The sequence below is a fragment of the Ranitomeya variabilis genome, chromosome 3 (genome assembly GCF_051348905.1).
Source record: "Ranitomeya variabilis isolate aRanVar5 chromosome 3, aRanVar5.hap1, whole genome shotgun sequence".
Classification (NCBI taxonomy): domain Eukaryota; kingdom Metazoa; phylum Chordata; class Amphibia; order Anura; family Dendrobatidae; genus Ranitomeya; species Ranitomeya variabilis.
This window is the reverse complement of record NC_135234.1, coordinates 354,459,262-354,480,214: the sequence shown is the minus strand read 5'-3', so window position 1 is coordinate 354,480,214 and position 20,953 is coordinate 354,459,262. Positions and strand designations below refer to the sequence as shown.

At 48.3% G+C, this 20,953-nt stretch overlaps 2 protein-coding genes across 3 annotated transcripts in view; one reads left to right on the top strand and one right to left on the bottom strand.

Moving 5' to 3' along the window:
* Nucleotides 1-2,455, bottom strand: part of CDCA8 (cell division cycle associated 8) — a 59,968-nt gene extending 57,513 nt beyond the window's left edge. The window contains exon 1 of one of the 2 annotated variants that reach the window (XM_077295893.1): nucleotides 2,104-2,455. The gene's annotated coding sequence lies outside the window, so the exon portion shown is untranslated. The remainder of the gene's footprint in view (nucleotides 1-2,103) is intronic. The other variant, XM_077295894.1, reaches the window with a different exon arrangement.
* The window catches only part of DNALI1 (dynein axonemal light intermediate chain 1), a 48,117-nt gene continuing 29,368 nt past the window's right edge, over nucleotides 2,205-20,953 (top strand). Inside the window, exons 1-3 of the mRNA XM_077295895.1 lie at nucleotides 2,205-2,333; nucleotides 2,436-2,634; nucleotides 14,718-14,851. Of these exons, the coding sequence (XP_077152010.1) occupies nucleotides 2,554-2,634; nucleotides 14,718-14,851 (215 nt within the window). The 5' untranslated portion in view covers nucleotides 2,205-2,333; nucleotides 2,436-2,553. The remainder of the gene's footprint in view (nucleotides 2,334-2,435; nucleotides 2,635-14,717; nucleotides 14,852-20,953) is intronic.

Here is a 20,953-nt window from a genome sequence, read left to right as displayed (position 1 = left end):
CTATAAGCACCAAACCCCCTATGGGAAGAGCACGGGGGGGGGCTGCACACCGCACGGGGGGGGGCTGCACACCGCACGGGGGGGGGGGGCTGCACACCGCACGGGGGGGGGGCTGCACACCGCACGGGGGGGGGGGCTGCACACCGCACGGGGGGGGGGCTGCACACCGCACGGGGGGGGGGGGGGCTGCACACCGCACGGGGGGGGGGGGGCTGCACACCGCACGGGGGGGGGCTGCACACCGCACGGGGGGGGGCTGCACACCGCACGGGGGGGGGGGCTGCACACCGCACGGGGGGGGGGGGGGGGCTGCACACCGCACGGGGGGGGGGGGGGGGGGGGGCTGCACACCGCACGGGGGGGGGGGGGGCTGCACACCGCACGGGGGGGGGGGGGGGGGGCTGCACACCGCACGGGGGGGGGCTGCACACCGCACGGGGGGGGGCTGCACACCGCACGGGGGGGGGCTGCACACCGCACGGGGGGGGGCTGCACACCGCACGGGGGGGGGCTGCACACCGCACGGGGGGGGGCTGCACACCGCACGGGGGGGGGCTGCACACCGCACGGGGGGGGGCTGCACACCGCACGGGGGGGGGCTGCACACCGCACGGGGGGGGGCTGCACACCGCACGGGGGGGGGGCTGCACACCGCACGGGGGGGGCTGCACACCGCACGGGGGGGGGGCTGCACACCGCACGGGGGGGGGCTGCACACCGCACGGGGGGGGGCTGCACACCGCACGGGGGGGGGGGCTGCACATCGCACGGGGGGGGGGCTGCACACCGCACGGGGGGGGGCTGCACACCGCACGGGGGGGGGGGGCTGCACACCGCACGGGGGGGGGCTGCACACCGCACGGGGGGGGGGCTGCACACCGCACGGGGGGGGGGGGGGGGGGGCTGCACACCGCACGGGGGGGGGCTGCACACCGCACGGGGGGGGGGCTGCACACCGCACGGGGGGGGGCTGCACACCGCACGGGGGGGGGGCTGCACACAGCACGGGGGGGGCTGCACACAGCACGGGGGGGGGCTGCACACAGCACGGGGGGGGGGGCTGCACACAGCACGGGGGGGGCTGCACACAGCACGGGGGGGGGCTGCACACAGCACGGGGGGGGGCTGCACACAGCACGGGGGGGGGCTGCACACAGCACGGGGGGGGGCTGCACACAGCACGGGGGGGGGCTGCACACAGCACGGGGGGGGGGCTGCACACAGCACGGGGGGGGGGCTGCACACAGCACGGGGGGGGGGCTGCACACAGCACGGGGGGGGGGCTGCACACAGCACGGGGGGGGGCTGCACACAGCACGGGGGGGGGCTGCACACAGCACGGGGGGGGCTGCACACAGCACGGGGGGGGCTGCACACAGCACGGGGGGGGGGCTGCACACAGCACGGGGGGGGGCTGCACACAGCACGGGGGGGGGCTGCACACAGCACGGGGGGGGGCTGCACACAGCACGGGGGGGGGCTGCACACAGCACGGGGGGGGCTGCACACAGCACGGGGGGGGCTGCACACAGCACGGGGGGGCTGCATACAGCACGGGGGGGGGGCTGCACACAGCACGGGGGGGGGGGCTGCACACAGCACGGGGGGGGGCTGCACACAGCACGGGGGGGGGGGCTGCACACAGCACGGGGGGGGCTGCACACAGCACGGGGGGGGCTGCACACAGCACGGGGGGGGCTGCACACAGCACGGGGGGGGGCTGCACACAGCACGGGGGGGGGCTGCACACAGCACGGGGGGGGGCTGCACACAGCACGGGGGGGGGGGCTGCACACAGCACGGGGGGGGGCTGCACACAGCACGGGGGGGGGCTGCACACAGCACGGGGGGGGGCTGCACACAGCACGGGGGGGGCTGCACACAGCACGGGGGGGGGGCTGCACACAGCCGGGGGAGGCGCACAAGAGAGCTGAGCGTTACACGGCCCCGTGCCTCCTGCACCAGCATAGGCCAGCCCCGGGGCGAGTATGGGGCGCGACCATACTGGACGTCCAGTCAAGACCGAAATAACGGGCACAAGACGACGTTATGTGCTTCCGAGCCCCGTACTGTGTATATCACCCGCTAACCCCGGGATCTCACCTTACCGAGCCGTTCAGCAAAACCGGAAACCAACAGAACACATTCAAACTCAGGCGCCGCCAGCGCACAACCAATGGCTGCCTTCAAATACGTCACGTGGGCACCAGAGGCCGCACTGTGCTCTAAGCCAATAGGAGTAAGGATTCCGTCATGTTGTGAATGGCGCACGTCTATGGCTTGCCAACCACGGCTTATACGTTACACCCCCGCCTTCAGCCTAAACGTCGGTGGTAAGTTAGTTATATGGCCTGAATGAGAATAGCTGCAGGTCACTGTATTGTTCTAAAATATGGCTGTAACTTGGAAGGCACTATAACTGCCGCGTCTCCTAGGGACAAACGGGCGCATGCTCAGTGCGTGCCTGGTGGAAGGCGTCCTGTTGTCTTGGAGACGGCTGTACATAGAGACAGTGATCGCTCTGTGTGACCCCAGCTCTCCACTCTGGTCGCCATGATTCCCCCAGCAGATTCCCTCCTGAAGTATGACAACCCGGTGCTCATCAGCAGAAACACAGAGAGGAAGTCACCGAAAGTAAGTGACCCCGGCGCCCCTAACTGAGGGGAAAGATGGCCACTGAGGGAGCAGGGAGGCGACTATAGTGATCAATTACAGGAACATCAGGGTTGGGGGTGATGAGTGGGGTAACAGCTGCAATGCAAAATCTCCAACAGGACCCCGGCAATAACGCGTATTTATTAGTACCGATCTCATATAGGTCCCTGCCCCCAATGCAAAATCTCCAAAAGGACCCCGGTAATAGCCCATATTTATTAGTACTAATCGCATATGGGTCCCTGACCCCCAATGTAGAATGTCCAAAAGGACCCTCGATAATAACGCGTATTTATTAGCACTGATCTCATATGGACCCCAACAATAATGGGTGTTTATTAGTATTGATCTTCTCATATGGATGAAAGGGACCTTTTTTAATCCCCTCTAGGTTCCAAGGCCCTGATGCAACAGCAGCCTTTGCCCCCGCTATAGATACGCCCCTGGGTGAGTGGCCAGTGACATGTTACATGACAGCCCACTGGTAACTGCAGTCTCTTTGTAAAGCTCCATACAACAGTAGGCATGGCAAGGTGCGTGGTGCCACCCACTTGTGCAGGACACAGAAACATTAGCTACAGTTGGTTGCAGGGCAGCGAAGTGGTCACATCACCAAGGCTTTCTATAAAGGCGTTCTGGACATGTATGGCTCCTTTACAGGATATTGTAAGCCCTGTGCCGGTTTTCAGGTTTCTTTTGAAGGATCCAAATGTGGTGGATAACCGGAAGTGTAGGGGCACAGAATTACAGAGGATGGGGGATATTCGGGAGAAGTCTTGGAGGCGATTGGGTGAGGAGCGAATAAGCGTGGAGGAGAGAAGGAGGTCTTGGGAAGACCGGATATTACGTGAGGGAAGATAGTGAGAGATTAGTTCGGAAATATATGGAGGAGAAATGTTATGGATGGCTTTGTAGGTCAGTGTTAGTAGTTTAAACTGGATACGCTGTGAAATTGGGAGCCAGTGAAGGGATTTGCAATGAGGGGAAGCAGGAGTGTAGCGAGGAGAGATATTAATTAGTCGGGCAGCAGAGTTAAGGATGGACTGGAGGGGTGCGAGAGTGTTAGAAGGTCGGCCACAGAGGAGGATGTTGCAGTAGTCGAGGCGGGAGATGATTAGGGCATGCACAAGCATTTTGGTAGCGTGAGGGTTGAGGAAAGGACGGATTCTGGAAATATTTTTGAGCTGGAGGCAACAGGAGGTGGCGAGAGCTTGGATGTGCGGTTTAAAGGACAGGGCAGAGTCGAAGGTTACTCCGAGGCACCGAATTACAGGGACAGGGGAAAGTGTGAATTCATTTATTGTGATAGATAGATCAGGTAGGAAAGATGTGTGAGATGGAGGAAAAATAATTAGTTTGGTTTTGTCCACATTGAGTTTGAGGAGAAGGAGGATATGGCTGATAGACACTCTGGGATTCTGGAGAGCAGAGAGGTGACATCTGGGCCAGAGAGGTAGATCTGAGTGTCATCGGCATATAGATTGTACTGGAACCCATAGTCATAGATAAATACAGAAAGATAGATATAAATATGTGAGTGAGATATATAATGAGTGCTTTGTGTGTGTAGCTTACTGTACATGTACAGCTCTGGCAAAAATTTAAGAGATCACTGCACAGTTTTATAAAAATCAGCTTCTCTACATGTCTGACAGCCGTTCCATTCCAGTGTCAGTTGAATTCCAACCAGAGAATACCTCATTCTACTTAATGTGCTTCTGATTAGGTGATCACCTGAACCAAATCTTATTTGACGAAGGAAAGTATAAGGGTATGCGCACACGTCAGGATTTCTTCAGGAATTTTAGCGTTTTTTTTCCCCGATAAAAACGCTATAATTCTGCACAAAAAATGCTTACATTATGCATCCTATCATTTAGAATGCATTCCGCAATTTTTGTGCAGATGTTGCGTTTTTTTCCGCAAAAAAACGCAATCTGCAAAAAGAATGAACTTGTTCATTCTTTTTGCGGATTTCCATTGATTTTGGAGTTGTCAGGAGAAAAACGCAAAAAATCCGCAAGTTTTCCGCAAAAAAAAAAAAAACGCGTCAAAAACGTGCAAAAAAACACATGCGGATTTCTGGCAGAAATTTCCGGATTTTTGTCAGGAAAATTTCTGCAAGAAATCCTGACGTGTGCACATATCCTCAGGCTATGTGCACACGTTGCGGATTAGGCTTAGAACTTTCTGGTGCGGATTCTGTCTCTCCTGGCAGAAAACACACCTGCGTTTTTTTGTGTGGTTCCGCAGCGTTTTTTTGTGCGTTTTTGCTGCGGTTTTCTTGCGGATTTGCTGCGGTTTTTACTCCTGCAGTTTTCTATAATGGAATGGGTACAAAAACGCTGCAGATTCACAAAAAAGAAGTGACATGCTACTTCTTTTAAACCGCAGCGGATTTTCCGCAAAGTGTGCACAGCATTTTTTTTTCTCATTGATTTACATTGTACTGTAAATCAATTGCGGATCTGCAGCGTTTCTGCACCTCAAAAAACGCTGCGGATCCGCAGAGAATCCGCAACGTGTGCACATACCCTAAAAAACCCCTGCTGTGGTGTTCACAATCCTCTTGCAATAAGACAAGCTGAATGGCAAAACAAGTGCTAGTAATATCCGAAAGGTAATAGGAATGAAAAACTAACTTTTAACCATGCCAAAGGAGTTGAAGAGAAAAGTCTTGAGTGAGGAAAAGAAGGGCTCAATTCTGGCTTTACTAGCAGAGGGACACAGTGAGCGTCATGTTGCCTCCATCCCTAAAATTTCGAAGACGGCAGTCCATTACAACAAGCAGCAGACATTGGGGACAACAAAGCTACAGACCGGCAGAGGGCGAAAACGACTCTCCACTGACTGGGATGACCGTCATCTTATTCGAATGTCACTCAGCAACCGCCGAATGACATCAAGTGACCTACAAAAGGAACGGCAAATGGTAGCTGGGGTGAAGTGCACGGCAAGAACAGTTCATAACAGGCTCCTGGAGGCAGGACTCAAGTCATGTAAAGCTAGAAAATAGCCTTTCATCAATGAGAAGCAAAGGAGAGGCAGGTTGAAGTTTGCCAAAGACCATAAGGATTGGACCATAGAGGACTGGAGTAATGTAGCCATCTCCGATGAGTCTAATTTTCAGCTTTGCCCAACACCTGGTCGTCTAATGGTTAAACGGAGACCTGGAGAGGGGTACAAGACACAGTGTCTTGCACCAACTGTGAAATTTGGTGGAGGATCGGTGATGATCTGGGGATACTTCAGCAAGGCTGGAATTGGGCAGGTTAATCTTTGCGAAGGACGCATCAATCAAGCCACATACAAGGTTATCTTGGAAAAACAGTTGATTCGTTCTGCTCAGGTAATGTTCCCCAACTCTGAGGACTGGTTTTTCCAGCAGGACAATGTGTCATGCCACACAGCTAGGTCAATCAAGGTGTGGATGAAGGACCACCACTTCAAATCCCTGTCATGAGCAGCCCAATCTCCAGACCTGAACCCCATTGAAAACCTCTGGAATGTAATCAAGAGGAAGATGGATAGTCACAAGCCATCAAACAAAGAAGAACTGCTTACATTTTTGTACCAGGAGTGGTATGAGGTCACCCAAAAGCAGTGTGAAAGACTGGTGGAAAGCATGCCAAGATGCAAGAAAGCTGTGATTAAAAATCATGGTTATTCCACAAAATATTGATTTCTCAGATACAACTGTCCAGCCCCCAATTAAGAAAGATGTATATAAAGCCTGCTAATAGGGCTCATCCATTTACCAGCCAGCAAGCAATCAAGACAGACCTGCTGCCAGTGCTGAAACCTGCCACCAGAGCTGAAAACAGCCTGCCAGCAGCCAGGCCAGCCAGCCAGCCAGCCACAGCCTACCAGGTCCAATACTTTGGGTAACGAGGGTCAAGAGTAATTTTTCAAACTCTATCATCCTGCCAGTGTACTCTTCCTTGAGGTGAAATAAAGCATTCATCAAATTTGTCCCTCATTCTGGAAACTGACACAGAACTTCTAAAAGTAATGTTATGATAATCAAACCAAGGTGGTTTCTTCAAAGTGGTCATCAATAACAATCTGTTCTGTGCATATTACGAAATTGTGCAGGACCACACAAGCTTTCACCACCTCGTCAACAGTGTCAGCCTTCAGGTTTATAGCGGTCAACAGAACTCACCATTTGGCTGTTAGAATCCCGAAAAGTGCACTCCACCATTCTTCGTGCTCATGTTAGGCGGTAATTAAAAACTATTTTAGTTGGCGTCAATCCACTACTTGAGTATGGCTTAAGCAGGTGTTCCGGGAGTTGGAACGCTTCATCTCCAACACATACAAACGGCATTGATGGTCCAGAGGTTTCAGGCAGCGGTCTTGGGGGTGGAAATTGGAAGGGGTTTCCATAGAGATGATGCCCAATTGCAGACACTTTAAAAACTTGGGAATCATTGGAGCGGCCATAGGCCCCAATAACGACCGCTATAAAGTTGTATTCTGCGTATGCGATGGCCATAAGCCCAATGGAGAAATCCAGATGCAGCAGGTTTGACGATGCGGATATGTTTCCCATCCACTGCACCCAAGCAATTGGGAAACTAACAAATTTGTTGGAATTTTTCTGCTATTTCCAGCCAACTCTCCGTTGTGGGATGTGGTATAAATTCACAATGTAAAGAGTCCCACAATGCACGGCAGGTGTTCTTCACAATTCCCGATATGGTGGAAATTCCAAGTCTAAACTGAAAATGGAGTGACGAAAGGGATTCTCCAATTGCAAGGAATCTGTGAAAAAATAAAAAAATAAAAAAAATTAGTACAGAATACCATCAATAACATTCATGTTATAAGTCAGCTTTAACAGTAGGAGATGCAATAAAAATTTTTATTAAAAAATACCAGCAACAACATTACAGTTATAAGTGTGCTTTAACAGTAGGAGATACAATAAAAATGGCTTACCTAAGAGTCACTATCAGACGCTGAGAAGCGGCAATATGTATCACTTCTTGCGATGAGGCGTCCAATCCGTTCCACCAACAAGTCGAAGTTCTCTGCTTTCATATGCACGTAGCTGAAAAATTTCTCGGGGTTTCCTCGTAACTCCATGTATAAAGTAGAATACCACCCCACGCATCATTCTTTGTGCTGTGATTAGGTGGATCCAAAAACATCGGCGCGGACGCATGATGCGCTGTCTCTCTCGCTCCTTCTCCAGAACAATCACTTTCAAACGATTCGCCTCAAAAGTAAAATCCATAGCAATATTCAGAGTATTTCCATCACGCCTTCCATCTTCGCCACTTGCTCTTCAACCTGTCAAAGATGGGCTGTAGGAACACTGTATATATAGGTTTTCAGTAGCCAATCACGTTTGGGAGCCTCCCATGGGCATTTTTTAAAAACGAGATCCGTCGTAATCCATCGTAAAACGGATAAGAAAACGGGCAAAACTGATGAAAAACTGATGCAACGGATCAGTTTTTTGGCCGGATCCGGAGGAAAAATGGATCCGTCGCATCAGTTTTTCACAATTTACAACGGATTCGTCGATCTGTTGCACCGCCGGATTAAGCCTGACGGGAAAAAACCTGATGTGTGAAAGCAGCCAAAGAGGGGAGCTACTGTGCACCATAGTACACCAACCCGACAAACAAGGCAATACAAACAAGGGTTAACAGAAAACTCCAGGCATACAAATTATTCACTCACATATAGCAGAGGAATGCATTGGGGCATGGCGGTAGGGGAATAAACCAAAATAGAGAAGGATAGGGAATTACCACACGTACAAACCAAGCAACAGTCACTGATAACTCCTCCAACACTCCTTTTCATATGAACTCCTCTACCCTCCGTTAGCCATGCAGCAAATGCTTGTTCTGACAAAGAACAGATCCCAGATTATAAAGGGGAAAGGAGTGGCTTACCTATCTCTGCTGTGAGCACAGGGATTTCGAACATGGCTGACTAACCCCTGTTCTGCCAGAAGGAATAAACACATTTAAAATGAAGGAGAAGTCCTTCTCAGGGCCGGAGTAGGAGCAATCAGATGATGGGGTCTTCTGGCTCCACACTGTCGCGGTAACCCAGTGACACTGAAGCCAGGCATAAATGTTCTGATCCTGGGCACCACCTGCATGATGAGGCATCTGAATTCTAAGCACGAGGAACTGTGGAGTACACACCTTAAAAAGCATAACAAATTTAAGCCTCCTCCTGCTCTCTCTTCTACTGCAGTCTCGGCCTCTTCCTCCCGCTCATAATAAACAAGGCCACCTGCCTCCCCACAAAGAGAGGATGTGACAGCACCAACACCAGCAGTGTCACCGAGCATCTGCACACAGTCTAATGGAAAAAGAAAGAGAAAGAAAAAGAAATATCCCAATAAATACCTTAGCAGCATTTCAAAGAAATAATAAATGAAACCTTAGTATAAAAATATGATAAATCATTCTAATTGCCGCAAAGCAGGATGGACTAATAATGGGCCAAATCGCAAAAAACATAAATCAACAAAGAGAAGAAAACAACAATCAAATAGGCCGGGGGTATAGTAAAAATAGAAAAAACTTTATTATAAATACACTTAACAGGTATAACAGTGGGTACACCCACGTGGCATATGTGCAATCTAAAAGGAAACGTGGGACATGGAGAGGCCAACGGCTAACAATATTTTGATTATATCGTCAAATACAGATATCATAATAATAATTACCCATAGAAGTAATAAAGGTAAGGTACTCCTGCATAGTATACCAATACTTACAATAATATAGAATTAGCCTATGTGGTCTCAGAGGACCACCAATAATAACATAGGAGGCTGTATAGCATTATATCACAAAGAGAAAGTACTGGATTTAAGTATAGTATTAGAACCTCGCATACCTAAATAGATACATAGGAGACCACCTAGGGCGTAGACAAGGGAGCCGTCGACACAGACCACGTCACCCCAACGCGCGTTTCGTCAAGAGCCTTCGTCAGGGGGCATGTCTAATGGAAGTATTCAGCTCCATCCTCCAAAGCCTTAAGAGAAAGGGGAAATATCCCCATACTCACCCAAAATCCATGGTCCTGAATGACATCATTTCCAAATTCCTTTCTGTTGAAATGTTGCCATTCCAGTGACAGTTTTCAAAAACTTATGGCAGTGCCTGTCCCGCAGTACATTGTTCCCAGCCACCACTACTTTTCCAGGCAGTCCATCCCTGCCCTGCACATACATGTTGTGGACCATATTATTATTTATTTATATAGCACCATTGATTCCATGGTGCTGTGCATGAGAAGGGGTTACATACAAATTACAGTAAACAGACTAGCAATAGTAGACTGATACAGAGGGGAGATGACCCTGCCCTTGCAGGCTTACATTCTACAGGATGGTCGGGAAGGACACAGTAGGTTGGGGGGTTGCAGCAGCATATAAATTATGCACTGCACAATACCATTAGTGGCAAGGACCACACAACCACTGATACCTGAACCTGTAAGTACGGTCAGGGTTACATCTCCCTAACTGCTCACTGGGTAAATTTAGTGGCTGCTGGGACAGAGGCAGAAGACGTTATAGTGCATGTCCTATCACAACCGAGGATTGCTGGACAGTTTTCTGTCCAGGTTGTCTACTCCTCTTCCTCATCCCATCACAGTAAGACCTGGACTTACTCAGCACAGCCAAGAGGAAATGACAGCTGGCTCTTCTGAAACTCATCTGTTTGGGGGAAAAATCCCAAAACATGCAGCAGCTGTGGACTGGTATCAAGCAGCAGACAGATGAGTAGGGATGGGCGGACACCTTAATTTTCGGGTTCGACGGGTTCCAAAAGGTTTGGGTTCAAGTACCAGAACAGTACCCGGAACCGAACCCATACCCCATTCACTTGAGCATGACAGCGCGGCAAACACCGCTTCTGATCGCCAGTGAAATCATCACCACTGGTCAGAGAGCCGCGGTTCCCACACTCTGAAAAGACAGCGCGAGCACGCAGCTGTGATCGGAGGTATAAAGTTCACCTCCGGTAACTGGTGTCAGCCGATGGGACTACTGCTCCCATCTGCTGCCGCCTGCTGCTAATAACAGTGAGAGCAGGAGCAGCTGATGGGAGTATTTATCAGCCGCCTCCCGCTCTGTAAATAATAATAAAAAAAAAACTGCATGGGTTCCCCCATATGTTTGATAACCAGTTCCCATCTGACAGCAGGGGCTCAGTGTAAGAACAAGGCACAGGAGGATGACGTTGCTAAAGCAGCTGTGTCACCGCTAGACCTCAGAAGGCATGGTGAGCATGGCCGAAATGTTGCAAAACTTTATCAGCATGTCACAACATCTGGCACCAGCATCTGATATGGTCCATATTAGCAGGAGGCAGCGTTACAACAACATGGTGGAAGAGTACTTGTCCATATGTCTCCACGTACTATCTGATGGGTTTGTCCCATTTAACTTCTGGGTCTCCAAATTGGCCTGAGCTTGCCCCTAAAGGCCCCGTCTCACATAGCGAGATCGCTAGCGAGATCGCTGCTGAGTCACAAGTTTTGTGACGCAACAGCGACCTCAGTAGCGATCTCGCTATGTGTGACACGTACCAGCGATCAGGCCCCTGCTGTGAGATCGCTGGTCGTGTCGGAATGGCCTGGACCTTTTTTTGGTCGTTGAGGCCCCGCTGACATCGCTGAATCGGTGTGTGTGACAGCGATCCAGCGATGTCTTCACTGGTAACCAGGGTAAACATCGGGTTACTAAGCGCAGGGCCGCGCTTAGTAACCCGATGTTTACCCTGGTTACCAGCGTAAATGTAAAAAAAAACAAACAATACATACTCACCATCTGATGTCCGTCAGGTCCCTTGCCGTCTGCTTCCTGCTCTCACTGACTGCCGGCCGTACAGTGAGAGCACAGCAGTGACGTCACCGCTGCGCTCTGCTCTCACTGTACGGCCGGATCTCAGTCAGAGCAGGAAGTAGACGGCAAGGGACCTGGACACCGAAAGGCGAGTATGTACTGTTTGTTTTTTTTGGTAACCAGGGTAAACATCGGGTTACTAAGCGCGGCCCTGCGCTTAGTAACCCGATGTTTACCCTGGTTACCCGGGTGCTGCAGGGGGACTTCGGCATCGTTGAAGACAGTTTCAACGATGCCGAAGTCGTTCCCCTGATCGTTGGTCGCTGGAGAGAGCTGTCTGTGTGACAGCTCCCCAGCGACCACACAGCGACTTACCAACGATCACGGCCAGGTCGTATCGCTGGTCGTGATCGTTGGTAAATCGCTATGTGAGACGGGGCCTTTATGCTTTGGAGGTTCTGGCCTGCCCTTCGGCAAGTGTGCTGTCGGAATGTGTGTTTAACACAACAGGGGGTGTGATTACAGGCAGGTATATCCGCCTGTCCACAGCCAAATTGGGGAAGCTAACATTCATTAAAATGAACCAGGCGTGGGTTCCATAGGACTTATCCTTACCTTTGGCTGACTAGACAACTATACCAGCCGCACCCAGCCATTGGTATACACTCTTTGCCATTTGATTAATTTTGGGACCTCTCCAAGTCAAAAAACTAAAAAAACAAACAAATAAAACTAGAACAAAAAAAAGACAAAAAACAGTGTTGGCTACCTCCTCCTCTGCCTCTTCCACCACTTACACCACCACGTCTACCTCCACCTCCTCCACTTGGATCTCCACCTCTTGGTTCTACGTTATGTTTTGTTTTTATTCTATGTTCTTTTAAGTCAGTTTCCTAAAAAAAAACACAAAACAGTGTTGGATACCTCCTCCCCTGCCTCTTCCACCTACACCGCCACGTCCATCTCCGCCTCCTGGTTATTATTCTTTTTTTCTGTTATTTTAAGACATTTTCCTATCCAAATTTGTTTGCAGGTCAATTGTCCTGCTCTTACCCCCATCAAGCTTCCTTTTACAGCACAGGGGTTCAGATGCCGAACCGAACTTTGAACTACAGGTCAGCCAAACCCGACGAACCTGAACATCCACGGGTCCGCTCATCCTTACTGCCTATAAGAGAGGGGGCACACAACCTCAGTGTGCTTTCTGTGGGGAAAGCTTCAGCTGTTAAACTGTTTATGGGGAACTATAGGTGTCTACTGGGAGGTGCTGGATGTGGCTTACAACCATCTCTCAGAGCTTAATGAGGTAGGAAAGGTTGAGAAACACTGGCATAAGCTATGGATATGTCATAAATGTTCAAGATCAGAATTCATTAAAGAGGACCTGTCACTATGTGAAAGAGTGGACAGCTTTGACCCTATTTTATTGCCGCTGTTTCCCTTTTTTTTAATTTGTCATATGGTTGCAGAAGTAAAAAAAAAAAAAAGATCAGTATCTCTGGAACTGTATGATGGATTTAAAACAAAGAGCAAAGTACTCAAAGTAGCAAAATCTGGCCACTTTTGCCTTGGTGACAGGTCCTCCTTAATGTACTGTAATAGCCCAAGGGGTCATCCTTCTTGTACCCAGATGCTGGTCACAGTCATATAACCAGGGGTTTTACCCTGTACATGGCCAAGATTCTAGTCACTATTAGGCAGTCATCTGCAAACATTCGCTATATCGAGGGCCACTTCTCCTCCAGAGCTCTTACTGCGGGCCCAAATTAGAAAAAGTTCTAGGGTGTAGTTAGCAATCTGCAACCACTCAGATTTTAGGGTCTCCTTTTCTTAGTAGGCCCACATGAATCTAACTCTGGACAGGTGCAGATATCTATGCTTCAGTCACTAGCTTCACTGACCGATTCACACTGACCACGAGGCACTAAATAACAGAAGTTATTCTGTGCGTTAGAGAAAACATATCAGAAACTGTCATGTCGGACGCTGTTCACACTAGGGCGTCCCACAGACAGCGGTAATTCCACATATGTCCACTACACGCTCAGTGGCGTCGGCTAGACTTTATCCAGCTTGCTCGGGGTTAATCTAGCTGGTAATTTGGTTGGAGGCTGGGTCACGCCCACAGCCTTTAAATAGTCGTGCTGGACTTTGGGCGTCGCCGATTATAGCTTGTGCTTTGTGCCTAGCGATTCCGGTCTGGTGTGGTGGTCTTGTTGTAGGAATATCGTATCTGGTGGTGTATTATCCTTTGTCATATTCCTCCTTCCTATATTTGTATTTGTTTTGCCCTGTGCACATTATAGTGTATTCCTGTTTGTCTGCGGCGTGGTGCGTTTTTCAGTTTTCCCTGTCTGTGCTTTCTGTGGGGATTGGTGTGTGGTCTCTTCACTGGGTGGCGGGTGGTGGTTTCAGCTTAGGGCTGAAACAGGAGACAGGGTCAGGCCAGGCAGCCCAGACATGCACACCTTTAGTGTGACTTCTGGGAAAGGGTCAGACAGGGTTTCCCTAGCCTGAGGGATATCACAGGGGCCCGGGTAACCAGCCTTAGTCTACCCAGTACTCCCGTGACAGAAACTTAACATAGCAAAACATACTAGCTAGAGTTGATAACGTCAGTAGTCCATGCCAGCTGGAGCAAAGAACCTCCTCCCACCTCCTTTTTTGATTCATAAGCCGGGACAGCGTTATGCTTGCATCTCGGCATAATGTAGTGACGTCATGCCAGTCTATTAATCAGGAAAGAGTCTGGGATGTCTCAGGTAGTAGGAGGTTCTCACTGTTCTGGTTTGGCCTCCGCGGACTTTGGATCTGGCTGCTAAACTATGGTCCAGAGAATCCTTTTGCTCAACTCTGTTGGGCAGTCATGTAACATACATGCGGCCACATGACCGCCCACTAGTGCTGCGAATACAGGGGAATCTCGACAGTGTGCGCTTTGCACACTATCTCGATACAGCATTCTGAGGTCACAGAGTGAATACATACTTTTCATTTCAGCCCGTAAAAACCCTTTCCCTGAAAGAGGTGGGGTTTTTTATCGGCAATTATTGATAAAACTGTCTTGATTAATCCTACTGTGATAACAGTCATCATTAGACAAAACACTGCGGTACAGACGCATACGACAGCCTAGGACAAATTTACACAAGGCTAAAGGTGACTAGGGACCGTATAGCTCTTTGTATCTCTGTAGGGAAGTCTTATAAGTCATTTTTTTTTGTAGTCTCGTGCTCTGAAGGCCATTCCTCAGCAAACAATAACATCTGCTCCTGTGCCACCCCCTCCAAAGCCGAAATCTCCCCCTTTGGATGCAACTAAGCCAGCAGAAGAAATTTTAAATGCAATCCTACCACCAAGGTAAGTTCTGAACTACAGGTATATGTCGATAGAGATGATCTGCAGAAGTATATTGCAGAGAATAATATAAATGACAACCAGCACGGATTCAAGTCATGTCTAGCTAACATGTTGGATTTCTATGAGAAGGTAAGTGCAAACCTGGATGTTGCTAATGCGGCTGATGTGATTTATCTGGACTTTACGAAGGCATTTGATACTGTTCCACATAACATAGGGTATGTGCACACGTATTCTTGAGGTCTGCGGATTTTTCCACAGCAGATTTGTGAAAACCGCAGGTAAAAGGCACTGCGGGTTTCCTGCGGAATTACTGCGGATTTATTGTGGATTTTGTGCGGATTCCTCTGCGGTTTTACACCTGCGGATTCCTATTGTGGAGCAGGTGTAAACTGCTGCGGAATCCACACAAAGAATTGACATGCTGCGGAATGTAAACCGCTGCGTTTCCGCACATTTTTTTTCCTCAGCATGGGCACTGCGGATTGCGTTTCCCATGGGTTTACATTGTACTGTAAACGCATGGGAAACTGCTGCTGACCCGCAGCTGCGGAAACGCTGCGGATCCACAGCAAAATCCACAGCGTGTGAACATAGCCTTATACTAAAGCTACAGAGGCAAGGACTGGGGGAAACTATATGCCAATGGGTAAGGAATTGGCTAAATGACAAGAAACAGAGTCGTCATAAATGGTACGTTCTGTAAATGGGATATAATCAGCAGTGGGGACCCCAGGGATCTGTGCAAGGGCCGATTCTTTTTAACCTTTTTGTTAATGACCTTGTGGCTGGGATTAAGAGTAAAGTGTCAGTCTTTGCTGATGACACCAAACTGTGTAGAATATTAAAATCTGACCTTGATATTACAATATTGCAAAACGATCTGGATAAGATGTCTGAATGGGCAAACACTTGGCAAATGAGGTTTAATGTAGGTAAATGTAGAGTAATGCACCTAGGGTGGAGTAATCCTATTGCCGAATATACATTACCCTACCACAGTCGGGAAGGAATTTTTTTCCCCAGTGTGTAGTTTAGGGTTTGCCGCATGTTTTTTTTTGCCTTCCTCTGGATCAACATGTTAGGCTATGGGTTGAACTACATGGACTTAAAGTCTTCCTTCAACCTTAAGTACTATGTTACAAGAGGTAGTAATGGCAGACACTGTAACAGCTTTTAAAAAAAGGGCTGGAGGATTCCCTCAATACACATAACCTTGTGGGGTATAGATATTTTAGAGACAATATGTACAATTGGTGGAGGAAGGTGGAACTTATTGGACCTAGGTTTTTTTTTTAAACCTGTGTATCTATGTACTATGATAGCACGCATACCTTTCATCAGTGTATCGTTTTTCATAACTTTGACACGATAGACACATCTGTAATGGTCTGCAGAATTATTCATTATCGTGTCTGCGCACAGCACACGTATGGCCGCACTACTGCTCTGCTTTGTTTAGAGCACTTGGTCTCCTAGTGAGGCGTAGGCTAGGTTCAGATGTAGTCGAACTGCTGGGGATTTTCCTATTTTCAGATAGAAAATCTGCAGTGGAATACAATAGCAGCCATATTGATGAGATATCAACAAATCCCATTCACACACTGCAGACAAATATCTGCGCATGAATTGACGTGTAGTTTCTGCAGATTGGTCACATATTTATTGTGGATTTCCTCCATTAACCCCTTTCTGACATTAGACACACTATCCCGTCGAGGTGGTCTGGGCCCCTATGACCACTGACAGGATAGTACGTCATCACTGATCAGCCGCGCTCACGGGGGGAGCGCGGTCGATCGCGGCCGGGTGTCAGCTGATCCGGCAGCATAGGGAAGCATCGCGCAGGGAGGGGGCTCCCTGCGTGCTTCCCTGAGACCCTCGGAACAAAGCGATGTGATCGCGTTGTTTTGAGCAACTCCTCCGTCCTCCTCCCTGCAGGCCCCGGATCCAAGATAGCCACGGGGCGCCTTCCAGGTCGTGCAGGGAAGTGGCTTGCAAGCGATCTGACACTATACAATGATGTCCCACCTTGGGACAAAGTAAAAAAGTTAAAAAAAAATATTTACATGTGTAAGAAAAAAAAAACCCTAAATAAATAAAAAAAATATATATTGTTCCAATAAATACATTTCTTTATGTAAATAAAAAAAAACAATAAAAGTACACGCATTTAGTATCACCGTGTCCGTAACAGCCTGACCCATAAAACTGTCCCACTAGTTGACCCATTCAGTGAGCACCGTAAAAAAAAAAAAAAAAAAAAACGAGGCAAAAAACAATGCTTTATCATCATACCGCCGAACAAAAAGTGGAATAACACACGATCAAAAAGCCAGATATAAATAAACATCGTACCGCCGAAAACATCTTCTTGTCCCGCAAAAAAATAAACCACCATACGGCGTCATCAGCAAAAAATAAAACAGTTATAGCCCTCATAATAAAGCGATGTAAAAATAATTATTTTTTCTATAAAATCGTTTTTATTGTATAAAAGCGCCAAAATTACTGGTTTTTGTTCATTCTGCCTTACAAAAATCGGAATAAAAAGTGATCAAAAAATGTCATGTGCCCGATCATGGTACCAATAAAAACATCAACTCGTCCCACAAAAAACAAGACATCACATGACTCTGTGGACCAAAATATGGAAAAATTATAGCTCCCAGAATGTGGTAACGCAAAAAATATTTTTTGCTATTAAAAGCGTCTTTTAGTGTGACAGCTGCCAAACATAAAAACCTGCAATAAATAGTAAATCAAACCCCCCTTTATCACCACCTTAGGGAAAACTAATAAAATAAAAAAATTTATTTATTTCCATTTTCCCATTAGGGTTAGGGTTGGAGCTAAAGTTAGGGTTAGAGTTGGGGCTAAAGTTAGGGTTAGGGTTGGGGCTAAAGTTAGGGTTGGGGCTAAAGTTAAGGTTAGGGCTAGAGTTGGGGTTAGGGTTTGAATTACGTTTACGGTTGGGTTAGGAGTGTGTAAGGGTTAAGGGTATGGTTAGGGTGGGGATTAGGGTTAGGGGTGTGTTGGGGTTAGAGGTGGGTTGGGGTTGGGATTAGGGGTGTGTTCAGGTTATGGGTGTGGTTAGGGTTGAAATTAGAGTTAAGGGTGTGTTGGAGTTAAGGGTGTGTTGGGGTATGGTTAGGGTTGGGATTAAGGTTAGAGGTGTGTTGGGGTTAGGGTTGGAGTTAGAATTGGGAGGTTTCCACTGTTTAGGCATACCATGGGCTCTGCAAACGCAACATGACATCCGATCTCAATTCCATCCAATTCTGCGTTGAAAAAGTAAAACGGTGCTCCTTCCCTTCCGAGCTCTGCCGTGCGCCCAAACAGTGGTTTACCCCCACATATGGGGTATCAGCGTACTCATGACAAATTGGACAACAACTTTTGGGGTCCAATTTATCCTGTTACCCTTGTGAAAATTCAAAACTAGGGGCTAAAAAAATCATTTTTGTGGAAGAATTTTTTTTTTTTTTAATTTTCACGGCTCTGCGTTATAACTAGGGTTGAGCGACCTTTACTTTTATAGGATCGGGTCGGGTTTCACGAAACCCGACTTTTTCAAAAGTCGGGTCGAGTGAAATCGGCCGATCCTATAAAAAAGTCGGGGTCGGGGTCAGCCGAAACTCGAAACCCAATGCAGTGCATTGGGTTTCCAATGGTTCCCAGGGTCTGAAGGAGCGGAAACTCTCCTTCAGGCCCTGGGATCCATATTTAAGTGTAAAATAAAGAATTAAAATAAAAAATATCGCTATACTTACACTCTGACGGGCCCTGGTACTAACCGGGAACCTTCCTTCCTTAGAATCAGCCTTCCAAGACCTTGCGGTGACGTCGCGGCTTGTGATTGGTCGCGCGGCCCCCATGTGACCGCTCGCGTGACCAATCACAAGCCGCGACGTCACCGTGACGTCACCGAAGGCCCTGGAAGGGCTGATTCTTAGGAAGGAAGGCTGCCGGAACGAAGCCGAGGGTGAGTATATTCCTATTAGGTATAGACTCACCCTCGGACACGCCCTGCTTCTTTCCGACAGCCTTCCTTCCTAAGAATCAGCCCTTCCAGGGCCTTCGGTGACGTCACGGCTTGTGATTGGTCGCGCGAGCGGTCACATGGGGGCCGCGCGACCAATCACAAGCCGCGACGTTACCGCGACGTCACCGCAAGGTCCTGGAAGGCTGATTCTAAGGAAGGAAGGTTCCCGGTTAGTACCAGGGCCCGTCAGAGGGTAAGTATGGCGATATTTTTTATTTTAATTCTTTATTTTACACTTAAATCTGAATTCCGATACCAATTCCCGATATCTTAAACATATCGGGAATCGGTATCGGAATTCCGATTCCAGATTCAGAAGATCGCCGACCTCATGGCCGACCCCACACAGGGGTCGGGTCGGGTTTCATGAAACCCGACTTTGCCAAAAGTCGGCGACTTCTGAAAATTGCCGACCCGTTTCGCTCAACCCTAGTTATAATCTTTAGTGAAACACTTGGGGGCTCAAAGTGCTCACCACCATCTAGATAAGTTCCTTAGGGGGTCTAGTTTCCAATATGGGGTCACTTGTGGGGGGTTTCTTCTGTTTAGGTACATCAGGGGCTCCTCAAACGCAACGTGAAGCCAGCAGACCATTCCATCAAACTCTGCATTCCAAAACGCCACTTCTTCCCTTCCAAGCTCTGCCATGCGCCAAAACAGTAGTTTTCTCCAACATATGGGGTATCAGCGTACTCAAGACAAATTGGACAACAACTTTTGGGGTCCAGCTTCTCCTGTTACCCTTGGGAAAATACAAAACTGGGGGCTAAAAAATCATTTTTGTGGAAAAAAAAAAGATTTTTTATTTTCACGGCTGTGCGTTATAAACTTTAGTGAAACACTTGGGGGCTCAAAGTGCTCACCACACATCTAGATAAGTTCCTTAGTGGGGTCTACTTTCCAAAATGGGGTAACTTTTGGGGGGATTTCCACTATTTAGGCACATCAGGGGCTCTCCAAACGAGACATGACATCCTATCTCAATTCCAGCCAATTTTGCATTGAAAAGTTAAATGGCGCTCATTCCCTTCTGAGCTTTGCCATGCACCCAAACAGTGGTTTACCCCCCACATATGGGGTAAGAGCATACTCTGGACAAATTGCACAACAATGTTTGGGGTCCAATTTCTCCTGTTACTCTTGGTAAAATAAAGCAAATTGGATCTGAAATAAATTTTTTGTGAAAAAAAGTTAAATGTTCATTTTTTTTTTAAACATTCCAAAAATTCCTGTGAAACACCTGAAGGGTTAATAAACTTCTTGAATGTGGTTTTGAGCACCTTCAGGGGTGCAGTTTTTAGAATGGTGTCACTCTTGGGTATTTTCTATCATATAGACCCCTCAAAGTGACTTCAAATGTGATGTGGTCCCTTAAAAAAAATGGTGTAAAAATGAGAAATTGCTGGTCAACTTTTAACCCTTATAACTCCCTAACAAAAAAAAAATTTGGTTCCAAAATTGTGCTGATGCAAAGTAGACATGTGGGAAATGTTACTTATTAAGTATTTTGTGTGACATATCTCTGTGATTTAAGGGCATGAAAATTAAAAGTTGGAAAATTGCGAAATTTTCAAAATTTTCTCCAAATTTCCGTTTGTTTTTTTTCACAAATAAACTCAAGTAATGTCAAGGAAATTTTACCACTAACATGAAGTACAATATGTCACGAGAAAACAATGTCAGAATCACCGGGATCCGTTGAAGCGTTCCAGAGTTATAACCTCATAAATGGACAGTGGTCAGAATTGTAAAAATTGGCCCGGTCATTTTCCCAAATTCAATAGCAGAATTAAAATTCACAAAACACCGCCATTGTTACAGACACTATTCTTATTTACTTGCATTCTGAAATCAAAAGAAATTCTCCAAAGTATAAAGGGTTATCACCAACCTTAGGTGTCTCCATCAGAATGGAGCAGTGACCAGAGAAGCTCTGCACCTACATTGTCTATGGGACTGCTGGACGTAGCGGCGTGCAGCTCTTGGCTATCTATGGCACTGCTCCATATCCAGCTGACATTTCAGAGCCCCGTCCTCGGGATCGGTGGGGATCACCA